Genomic DNA, 12257 nt, shown 5'->3' with positions numbered 1-12257 from the left:
AGGTGGTAAGAAACGAGCTTTTCTGTGAACAAGTCCCTCAACAGGGATTTTGGTTATCACTTCGAGACGTGCATCACTCTATACAGGTGGTGAGTCAACAGGAAACTAATGTGTAGGGTGCAAAGAAATTTTCTTTTTTTTTTTTTTTTTTAGATAGTTTTTTTATTTTAATCAATAGTTCAACAAGTGCTTAAACTTCCCCGGCAGTTTAATCTGGAACATCTAGTTGAGAAGAAAAATATCTTCAATAGCTTTACAAAAATAAAGAGATTTTCTTTTCTTTCTTTTTAAATCCTGCACTTTAAGCAAGCACACTCCAACTCAAGCAAGACAGACACTGCATCTTAAAACATGGACCTCTGGTCTTACAAATGACATTCTACCCCAGGGCAGCAGGCACAGTATGTAAACGGTATAGAAACAGAGCAGGAACAACTGTTACAGCTTTCTGATCCTTTTTTTTTTTTTTTTTTTTTTTTTTTTTGACAGCATGTATTAAAAAGCAAAGTTGCCCAAGAGATTCCTCAGATTACCATTTCTTCTGGCAGGTGGCTCCTCCACCAGAATATTACAGGGGTGACAAGTGGAAACCTTTCACCTGTTTTGGCAACCCTGGCAGTTACTGAAGATGCCCAAATTAATTGTTTCCCTCATTAATGCTTCTGAGCTTTGGTATGGGACAAACAGCTCAGCTTGTAGGTCTTCCACTGCTAAGCCACTTGTGGCTTAGCTCCTTCAGCAGTCAGGACTGCCAGCACACGAGGTCAGGCAGGAGAAACAAAATGAATGGAGTATATTGTCACAGATGTGTGTGGGGCCACGCAACAGTAAACTTAGCGCCTGATGAGATGAAGAGATCAAGGGAGCCCAGCTCCTAATCCTGGGCCTGTAACGTAGGAGAACCCTTGCAGGGCACGTGGGTTGACAAATAACACATGCACTCCGAAGGCTGACTTATCTGTGTCCAACTTGGCTTCTAGTGGCTAATAGGAAAATAAAAGGAAAATATGTAGGCACAAGGAGGGAAGCTGGTGCTGCAGCATATGCTAAAAACCCAGATCATAAAATCATAAAATTATGTTTCAAGTCAACAATACAAATAAACCAGAAGAACCATAATATACCAGAGCCAAAATAAACCAGAAGCAGATTTTTTTTTTTTTTTTTTTTTTTGGGGGGGGGTGGGTAATGCATCACAAAGGTCTCTTTCTAGCACTTCCTTTATAACCATCTCTGGGTGATAGGGAAAAAAAGGCACTTGTTTGGTTTTTATGTTGTGTCACGTTTGCATTTAGTGTAGCCCTATGTCTTGGCAAAGCTAGGTTGGTGCAAGTCAGTGATTCGTAATAAGGATTTAACTGGAGGTTTAGGTTTGGATGTGCTTTTTCGAGGTAAGAACTGGACAGGTCTTTCTCTTGAAACTGTTGTAATACTTCTGACGTTAAGCAGTTTACGGAGGAGCCACAACACAGTCATAAATTGCGGCTCCTTGCCCTGGTGAATGTGGAGCATCGTGCTGCGGAGTGGCTCTTGCTGTTGGGTTCAGTCCTGCGTTTCAAGGACGGGCAGATTTCAGCTGGGACTCGTGTTTGTGTGGGCCTTGCGTAGGGAGGGGTGTGAGGGTCTAACAGCTCCCAGCCATCTATATTTTTCCGGAGATGAGATCACCTAATGTGGTGAAAGAAGCTTGTCTTCTGTGGTCTAAGGGACATCACACCATACACATCCTTATAAATAGAAACTAACACGGGCTCACTCATGCACCTATGTCTTAAACAGAAGTTGGAGACTAAGCTACTATTTGAAGGAACTTGTCTGAAATCCTGTAATACCTCAACAACTTATTTGGAAACATGCTGGTGTACATTTGCTGAATAGAAAACTTGAGGTCTAGCTGGAGAAAATCAAACTCCTATCTGGTTTTGAGGTTCTCTTTCAGAGACTTCACATCCCTTTCTGGACCTTCTGGTTAAAGCTGTGCTCCTGATGCCTCTATGCTAACAACCATCCAGAACTCTTCAAGGTTTGATGGTGTGGAGCAGGAAACTATTAAGAAATGCTGAGCAGAGCAGCTGTTGTTCTCAGGGCTTGGTTTGTCATGGTGAGCTGGCTTTCAGCTCCTCCCAGTGAGCTGAAGGAGGATCTGGTACCAGGTGAATGGATGAGTGCTTTGTCTGCTGGCTACTGAGTCACCCTGAGCTCTGTTCTGCCTCTTGAGCTATTTATGGGTTTTCTGTGACATTTCATGTCTGGGGAAAAAATGTGAAAGGTGTGATGTGGTAGTGAGAGCCTGTGGTTGTTCCTTCCCCCTCTTCCTCTGGCTGTCTCGAAAACAGGTGAACTGATTTCTTTATCACTCAGGGAATTCCTGTCAAAGGCTGAAACCAGCTTGGAGCAAGCTGTCAAGAAGGCACAAACGTTGAGGAGGTAGGGAGCCTGAGTACAGCCATTTGCTACTTGGATGGCTTTTTCCTGCTTGCTTTGCTAGGAAGGTCCATGCTATCGCTGTTATTTCAAAGCATGCTTTTGCTGTAGCACACGGTATGGACGCTCACCTGTGCAAAGCTGAAAGAGCTGTATTCAAGATGGGCTTTTCCTATGATGCTAGAAATGACACATTGGAGGGTTCTTCCTCCTGTAGCACGGGACGGGGCAGCTAGAAGCTACTGCTGATGAAACACAGTGACCTTACTCCTTGTGTTGCTCTCACAGGTTCCCCATGTGAGCCAGAGCACGTGTGTATATCAGTAAAGGCCTCAAGGCTGAGCTGTGCCCTCAGCTTCCTCCCCATTAAAACTTGGGAGCATGGTTCATCCATGAGCTGTACCTCCTTGCTGGCCTTAAATATCTCCCCTGCTCTCTCTGCTTCCATCCATGTCAGTGTGTACACAAGAAGGTATTTGCCAGAGGGAGAAAATCCGAGGGTTTCCAGAGCAGGTGTTGTTGAGGGAAGCTCTCTGAGGGCTCTGCCTCTCCCAGTTTCCCAGCAGTGTCTCCCCATACCAGTGTGGGTGCAACCTTGGTGAAACCACGCTGTGTGTTTGGATCCTCCAGCAAGGAGAAAAGGGAGGAGGCGGCAGTGTTACAACATCCAAGCTATAACTACTGCACATGGAGTACACGAGGCCTCATGAACACGGGAACAGAACAAGTCATTTCAGGCTTCCATCAGCAACTTACCTGGGCTTTGTGTATCTGACAGAAAAAAAATGCTTTTTTCTGTCTGGCTTTAGGGGGGCTTGGTTGTAACTATTTACTCGATTTAGAGGGAGGTCCTGAAGCAACTACATAGCTAACGAAATCAATGAGAAAATGTTAAGCCACTGGTTAGTTTTACAACTTAATAGTTGTAAAAGGAAGTTGTAAAATAGTTGTAAAAAAAAAAAGTTGTAAAAGGAATTACAACTTAGTAGTTGTAAAAATAGTTTAAATTATTTGGAATATTTTTTTTTTACTTGAAGATATCAACCATTTACCACTGTCTCAATGGAGGGCTGTTGATCTGCTGTTTCTGTTGAGCTGTGAGATAAGGGCTAGATAAATCCTTGTAGGTTTTCTTCTTATATACATATCTACACCCGAGTCCTGAAGTCAGAGGGGGAAGCCACTGTCACAGTATTAACACTACACCGAGTTGTTCCCCAGAGTTAAATTCTGATGAGAAACTGAGTGTTGGGCTGAGAAAGTACCACAATGGTAAAACGGCAGAGACGACTGAAGCAGGATTGTAATGTTCACCCCAGCAGTTTAAAAAAAAATAATAATAAAAAGGAGACCCTATCCCTCCCCCCCCAGAAGTCTGCAGTCCTAAAGTGCAATTACTTTTGTGCAGTCATGTCAGGCCAGGGATCAGACTGGATGAAGTTCAAAGCACAAGAAACATCAAACGAGTGCTGTTTGTGATTCGAGGAGGGGGGGAAAAAAGGAAAAGAACAACAGTTCTCAGGCATTCAAGTGCATCAAGAAAATAAACGTCCCTTTCTTTCTGAAGAAAAACAACCCTCAGTCTTATGGAATCCTGGCTTTGTAGTCATGAAAAATAGTTCTTTTTTTTTCACTTCTAGCTGAGAATGTCCCAATATGTCACAGTACAAATAAACAACACCAAAGCAAGAGCTGGGGCGCTGGGATGTTTTGCCAGTGCCCTGCTGCTATACAGACGTATTTTATTTTCCTCTGGTGACTCCTCAGATCTGGGCACGGACGAAGCGCACTGAATTAAAGGCATCTGGTAGGACGTGGCTCTCTTTTCTGGTCGATCAGGGCTGGATCCGTCGCTGGGCCTCTGACCGTTGTAGAGCAAGTACCTGCCCCTGGCGTCCTGTTCCATCTTGAAGATTTCGTACTCGGTGTGCGGCAGGCGGATGCCGAGCGCGATGCAGCCATTGGTGTGGGTGACGTCTTGCTGGACCCCAACTTGCCAGGAGCCCTGCGCCCCGCACTCGTTCCCGTTGAAGACGTTGAGCAGAGAGGCTGTGGATACGTCCATGGGTGTCACCTTCATGTGGTTTACTGCAAGCGAGGAAGAGGGGGTATTAGCAGAGGGGCAAAGGCGACATGCTGCTTGGGGTATACCCAAGAAATCATCACTGAAATAGGGGTTCAGCCTTCAATCTGCCCATATGGGGCAGCACTATGTCCTTTGCAGGCAGGACCATAGCATTTGATGAAAAATGCACAGTAATATCAGTGAGGGAAGAAAATTGGAAAATGCTTTTGAAACTGACTCTTTTACTTCTGTATCTTATCTCTGCTGCTAGCAATGTCACAAAGGTTCAAGCAAGGCATGTTGCCAAATGGGTTTAGCGGCTATGGGGACAAGGTTATTTTAAATACGTCCCTTGTGTAGGTGCTGATGCTTCCTGAATTTGCTTAAGGATGTCTTTTGATCTAACCAATGGGAATTACAGCAGCTCTGAATCTCTTTGTTCTTTCTTAAATCAATTTTCTTATACTGTAGGTGTGGCCAGGAAATCTATTTGCATCATTTTACACTTTTGATATAACTGCTTCGGGTACTGAACACACACACACACACATTCAGTTGAAGAAAACCTGATGGCCGCATATCTCAGTCAGAGACTGAGCAGAGCTTTACATAAATTCCAGGCAATCCTTTCCAGATAAAGCCTGGCTGAGATACATAAAAGAGGAAACAATAAAACTCTGCTCATATTTTATTAACATCCATATTTATCCATAAGTAGGGCTATTTAGAACCTATTTTTATCATTTTAAAACATATGCTGCCTCGTAAAGCTAGTGAAATAATAATTTCCAATTGTAAAATTTGTAAAATACTACAATCTTTATATATTGCCTGTAGTATTTTGTATTAAGTATTTCTGAACTAGAGAGACTTCTTGTTATCTAAATGGTGACTGCGGCTTGCAGTATCAAACACAAAAAATGTTGCAACTTCTTCACTTCAAAATTACCTCTATACCTTTTGTAGGTATGCTACCTTTCATAGGGGTTTAGAGCACGTAGAGTTTTATTTTTCAGATGAGTTTAAAAAGTTGAGAAAAGCCAAATTGAAAGAGCCTGTGGAAGCTGAATAGAGATAGTTCTTGGTGTGCTTTTGGTACTGTATATCAAGAAAAGGGTTTCAGAATAGATTGGTGCTGACCAAAACACAAGTAAATTACAAACCCTCATGCCTCCCAACACACCAAACTCACAAATTCTTGCACAGGATGTTAATAATGTATGTGTCTTTTTATACTTAGATTTTTATACTTTATACTCAAATATTTATTCTGAAGTTTTACAAGCAGATATTTGACTCAAAGGCTCAACAGCTCTTGTTATTTGCTCTAGTTGGTATAAAAAGTAATCTATAGAGAGTGAACCGAAAAGTTTTAAAAGAACAAAATTAGTGACCTTGCTCTGTGAGGTAAATTGGCAGGTTATCAAACAGAAATTCAAGCAAAAACTGGATTTTATCCTAGGAGCTAAGCTGGAACATGCTGCATACAGCTAGAAAGAACAAGAGCTCTGACAGGCAGGGATATCTCCTGCCTCCTATGAAAATCCTAGATTAGTAAAACATTTCTCATAGTTAGATATTTTCCTAAATTGGAGATGTACAAGAAGCTATATGCTTTTCATATGGCAACTGAAATTAGGAGGGTAAGAGCCTACAGTATGCTCGGGGTTTCCACAGGCTCCGCTGGGGCTGGCACCGTGGAGGGACATCGTGTTTTGGAGATGTTTGTTTGTGCGAGTGGTTAAAACCACCGAGCTCTTTCTAAGTAGGCTGCTGTGGGGCTGTTTGTATGAAAAGGCTTTTCAGCCACAGGGACCTGGGTAGCGTCACCGCTGAGCGCTGCTTCCTGGTGTACTTGAGGGGGCTGTTAGATACATCCAGTATTCACTGCGGTGGGATTAATCAGAGCTGTCTTCAGGGACACCACTACTTGCTCTAGGCCCCCTTGGAAGCTGATGAAAAGACATATGCTACTGTATCTGTCTTTGCCAAAAAATGATTTATACCACTTATGACCTGAAATGCCTTCTGAAGTCACTTTTTTTTTTTTTTTTTTTCCCTCTATGCTGGAGGAGCCTTAGGACATGGATCTAATCTTGGGCACTTTGCTTAGATGTTTGAAGTCTGTCCACTAGGCTCCAAGACTTAGCGATGTGAAGACTTATTTTCTTGTGTTGCACTGAAGATCTCTCTATTTTGCTTCAAATGAGCATTGCTTCAGTGGTGTAAAACATCATGCATTGCCTGGGCAATCACAGAAGGCCTAAAACCACCCAAGAAAGGAGTAAATTCTGCAAATGATGAAATGAACTCGTTAGCAATCAAACCACCTTGAGCAACCCTACCTTTGAACACAAACTCTGTTCCGCCCATCACTTTGGACGAGTGCACTCCTCGGCTGTAGCGTCCCTTGGCGTAGATGGTGAAGGTGGGGTGTTTGCAGATGGGGTCGGAGTAGTGGTAGTAGTGGCCTTCCCAGGTGTTGTTGTTGTCGTGGAAGATGAAGTGCCGCGTGAGGAAGAGCACCTCCGGCCGCACCTCGCAGCGCTGGCTCACCCACTCGCCGTGCAGCCCGATGGTCAGGTCCGCCTTGGGGGGCAGGATGGGAGGGTGGTGCTCGTCCGAGCGGTAGATGATCCTGCACGCGATGCACGTGCGGTCGTGGTTCTGCAAGGAGGCAGAGAGAAACCCTCATTTCTTTGGGCAGTGGCCTGGGAGAACAGCAACCTGCTATTTTACACCTTTTCAGCTTTCCTGAGCCTTAACACAAGGTCGTGAAGCGTACCCTTTGTGTATCTAGAGGAGTCTTAACTGTAGCCTCTGCCAATTTTCTTCTCTGCGTCAGGCACACAGCTCTGCTGACAGCACCATGGATATGGGGACGTAAGTGAGCTTGCACAGAGCCCGAGGTGCTCCAGGCAGCAGACACGGCCTACTGTCACTGAACACAATGAAAGCTTTATGGCTCTTTCCACCAGGAATGAGGTCTGTGGTGTCTGTCAGGCCTGATGAAGGCCCACAGAAGAACCATTTTGTTGAGCACCAAACCTCTGGGATCCACATGGCCCAGCTTCCAGCCATGTCCCTGAGGGGTGAGGCCATTTTGTGATGCATGGATGGAGCTGCCCACCATGTGCTGCCCACCATGTGCTAATCACTTCTGCAAGAGGCAAAGACTCCAAAGCCAGCCTTTTCCATCATCTGTTGAGGATACCTGATCCCTCCTGGAGACAGGGGGATGAACAGGGTGGGTTCCTTGTGTCACCTACTTTGTTCAAGCTGTGAGGAGTTTCAGAGTGAACTGAGCTAAGAGCTGAAACTCCCACACAGCCACTGGGGAGAGGAATTTATATAGCATGAACGCTTTTTCTTCATGCCCCTTTCCAGTCCTCTTCTCTGTGATGTCTCTGAGCTCATCCCATTACATAAATTCTCAAATTCATCACTAATATTTTAAAGCCCACATGTGCTACTACAGAGTCATCATTTCTCTATTTGCTATCTTCAGCTCAGGGCACTCTTTAGGAAGCGCATTTACACATTCTTCATCTGTGCCCTCAGTCTGTCTGCTATTACAACCATAGGTAGCTTCTGAGAACCAACACACCTCAGGCAATGCATCCCTTTTACACATATTGAATAGGGTTTATATTTCCCTCCCCTCCAGGTCACATTGACATCAAAAGTCAGTGAAACCAATGAGTCCGCTGCCAGCTTCACCAGGCTGTAGAGTAATGGTCTGTCTGCAAAATAACTATAAATGATATAGCCCAGGGTGACCTGAACCAGTGTTGGCCAACAGAGCTGCTCTGAGGAGGAGGTGAGACCTGCTGACCTCCAGAGGGGCTTTCCACCCAAAACCAAATGGTCTTCTGGGGACCGTGTGTCAGCATACTACAGAAGAAGATGTCATTCTTTCCCATTGTGGAGCTTGTTAACTATTTTTAAAATTCATTTTCCAGCATCTGCAAGCAAGTACAAGGGCCATTGGTATGTTAATGAAAATACAAAGTATTTTTAATTGAGTAAATAAACTGAGACTGGTGAAGTTAGCAGATTTGTGCCATTGTAACTAACAGCAGAGACTGGTGCAAAATATGTAGTTCCCCTGAACACCGAAAGCACAGATAATACACAAGGACTGTAAAAATGGGGTGTTTTCTGAGACTGCGAGTTTCAATTTGGGCTTTCTTATGGTCAAGAGAGAAGTCAAGATCTGGCCTGTCTTTCTATTTTGCTACAGGCTTCTTGTGTGACCTTCCCATGGACTTAATCTCAGTTCACAGAAACAGACAATTACAGCTTTTCTGTTTGATGCATGACTTGTAGAAGGTTAAATAAAGACTGTGAGCTGTCGGAAAACAGACAGAAATGTAATGGGCCTGTATATGATAGATTGATAAATAAATATATTTGCACGTAGCTCTATTCATTGAGCAAACTTTCATGCACAATCTGACAGAAGTCCAGTGTCTTCCTTCCTCTTGTCTACAATAAATGCTCATCATCTGCAAGCTTGTTTGGGACTAATGAAGGGGGTCTGTTGAACCTCTAGCTCTCTTTAGAGGATATCAGTCTTTTTCTTTGGAAAGGGTTTGGTTTCACATAACCACAAAATCTGCTGTTGTCCTTGCATGGACAGTGAACCAGGCCAGGTGTCCATGAAATAAATACCTGTTTCTCCAGTATCGCTGTCCTGCCATGGGGCAGACAAGTGTTACAGCTGCCTAACACCTGGATGAAGTGGCTGTGGTGAATGGGCACTTGCTGCAATAAAAAGGAAGTAGGACAGGGAGAAGCTGGGGAAGTTATGAGGGAAGCAGGAGTATCCCTTTCAAAGCAGTGAGATACCAAAGTGGCTCAGGCATCTCTTAATGCCATACCCTGAATGCATTGCTTCTCTTAGATTAGTGCTTGAATTTAAGCCTACACTTTTCACTCTGATATTATCTTTCACAGAGTTATGAACTCTTTAGTGGAAGAATGTGCCACATGTAAAACCCGTCAGTACAATTTTTGTTCAAGTAATGTACATGAGAAAGATCTAGTTTTATTGTGAGTCAATTGGACTTAATTATGGAGTAATTCATGTTTAACAACTGAATGTATTTTTCACTGTTGCTTTTTCAGGTCAGCTGCTTTTGGTTCTTAATTGCACTGGCTAAGGCCTTGCAAATCACTCCCTTTCCATTTGTCTTAGGAAAGATTATTTTCTAAAAACAGACATTCAAAGAAAATACAGAACAGAGGCAGAAGACATTTGAGTCCAAACACAATCAAGTACTCTCTAATAAAAAGCTAATTTGAGCGTGACATAAACTAAAAAGCAATAAAATGATCAGTGGACAGGATGCACATCTGTTTCATGTTTCAAATATTTTAGGTGTACAGTGCAGTATTTTTAATACGGGGGTCTTATGGAAAGGAACAGCCCCAGGGATGGCCTCTGCTCGGTGTCTGCAAGATCCCTTCCCATGGAGATGAGGGGAAGGGAGCCTTGTTGAAGCTCTGCAATGCTGAATCCGTGCTGGCCCAGCTCCTCACCCTCCTGGGTGCTTCTCTGAAGCCAACTTGTGAATTAATCCATGAGGCCACAAGGGTTGCAATAAGCCTGAATCTCTGGCTGGAAACAGTTCTTGTATACTTGGGGAGAAAATAGTTTGTGATCTGAAAATTTCCATGAACATTTTTCCTTTTCCCTCCCTCCTGCTGCCTCAGCTGAAATGGTAACAGGGCCAGACTGCTCTGGAAGCCAAGCAGAGAGGTTTCTAATAAAAAAGCAAACAAGGATGAGGTTGCTTGATCTTCTTCCCAATTGCTGTGGATAGTCGGAAACACAAATCGTCTCAGCACATTTTATTTTTGTGCTTAAGTTCTATTGGATTCTGTGGCTGCCTAGAGCTAATTCTCCTCTAATCAATTCATAGTGTTTGTTATGGCCCAGGACAAGAAAACTATCGCGCAACTGGGATGTTCTCTCAGCAATGGTAAAATGGGCTTTGAATAACACGTAGAAAGATCTTTTTGGAAGGTGTTCTAGTTTTCTTTGAACAACTTTGTAGTTTGTTGCTGTTGTTGCCCAAGAAATCTATGGGCCAAACCCTTTCCAAAATGTATAGGAAATCTACTCTTTCCTTATGGTTAAACCAGAAGCTGAAATCATTGCTTAATATCAAAGAGAGGACCTGCAGGATATACTGCAAGTTGTATTTAGGGACAAAACAAACAAGCACAATTAGTAAAGAGGAGGTTGAAAATACAGATACTTTGAAAATACTGCTCAAAAATATTTACTCTATCCATTTTTATATGCTGAAAATGAGTCTGTATCTCAATTAAAAAAGATAAATGGTATTTGCCTGAAGCAGAGCCAGCTGATCAGCTTTTCCCAAGTTTTCCCCCGTAGAAGACTGTTTCTGATATTTTGCTATCATTGAATTGTTAAGGATGGAAAAGACCACCAAGATCATCTCGTCCAACCATCCCCCTACCACCAATGCCACCCACTAAACCATGTCCGCAAGCACCACGTCCAATCTTTCCTTAAACACCCCCAGGGATGGTGACTACTTAAGAGTCTGAGAGATGCCATGCATTCCTAGCAGAAAAGCATTTTAGGGGCTTTCTTAGGAGTTTTCTCAGCAGCAGTTTGTTTCATATCTGCAAGGTCTTGAAACTGACATGAAATTACACATTATTTTCCCAGAGTAATTTGGGAAATCATCTCACCTTCTCTTTTTATCTGGAGCTGCTGCACATCCTTCCTATCCCATAAGCTGGTTAGGAAATTCAAGCATCAGCTCTGACTCAGAAACACAGAAAAGTGCATGCTCTTTGCAGTCAGCTCTGCTGCCTTTGGACTCCCTCCTCGCTCTCCTCTTTCCTCCCAGTAATGCCAGTATCAAACGAAAACCCAACCCTTAAACTCCTGGCAGAGCAGTTGCTTCTTTCTGTAATCTCTCTCTTGGGGCTCAGGCCTTTCAACTTTCAGTTTTTATTCAAACTCAGATATTCCATGTGGCTACTCTAAGTACACCCATCCCTCCCTTTCCCAATATTATTGCCAGCTGGGTCTGTTCCCTCCTCCTGGGCTACTGTCACCACTGCTCCGTTACAATACCCAGTGAAGTCACATATTTCACATTTTTGTAGCAATATCTTGCCTTATCAAGTCGTATACTGACATTAAAAATATTTCTACAACATTCTTAAGCTGTTACGTCTGTTTTACCTGTGCCTCTGCAGGTGTAACATGGAAAGCCTGTTTGGAAGAACCAGGTTCTCAGCTGGCATAAACCCACCTTTGGCTAGCATTGATTTGCATTGGTTTCATGGCAAGAAGTGGGTATTATTCATGGCTGAAAGAGGACGACAGATTGCATCTGTACTGTATTGTGCGTGGCAAGGGCTAGCAGAAGACCTGCCACCAAGGGAAGATGCTCCTAAGCAACACGAAGCAGCCCAGGCTCTGGTTATTCACAAGTTTGTCTTGCTCTTGTGTCGGGGACTCCCCTCTTAGGGCAGATTCTGACCAAGAGAGAAAGCATTGAGGAAGAGGGGAAAGAAAAGACATGCTTAGCAGTGACCCCCAACTCCCACCTGAACGCTGTGTGTGTCATGGGCTGGGCTAGATAGGCCCAGGACGAGGCCTGCATGGTCAGAGTGCCTTCAGCCTCACCGCCCAAGAAGCCAGGTGCCAGGTTTTGGTATCAATAACTGCATGCTCCCAGGACAAGTACAAAGGCAAACCTCTGGAGAACATCAGCTG

General features: G+C 43.7%; 1 protein-coding gene across 1 annotated transcript in view; it reads right to left on the bottom strand.

Moving 5' to 3' along the window:
• Nucleotides 1-248: 248 nt before the first annotated feature.
• The window catches only part of APCDD1 (APC down-regulated 1), a 29466-nt gene continuing 17457 nt past the window's right edge, over nucleotides 249-12257 (bottom strand). The window contains exons 4-5 of the mRNA XM_084508287.1: nucleotides 6835-7156; nucleotides 249-4512 (exon numbers count right to left, since the gene is read on the bottom strand). Of these exons, the coding sequence (XP_084364413.1) occupies nucleotides 4061-4512; nucleotides 6835-7156 (774 nt within the window). The 3' untranslated portion in view covers nucleotides 249-4060. The remainder of the gene's footprint in view (nucleotides 4513-6834; nucleotides 7157-12257) is intronic.

The sequence above is a fragment of the Aythya ferina genome, assembly GCF_964211825.1.
Source record: "Aythya ferina genome assembly, chromosome: 2".
Classification (NCBI taxonomy): Eukaryota; Metazoa; Chordata; class Aves; order Anseriformes; family Anatidae; genus Aythya; species Aythya ferina.
Note: the sequence above shows the minus strand (reverse complement) of the source record. Positions and strands in the feature narration are given on the sequence as shown.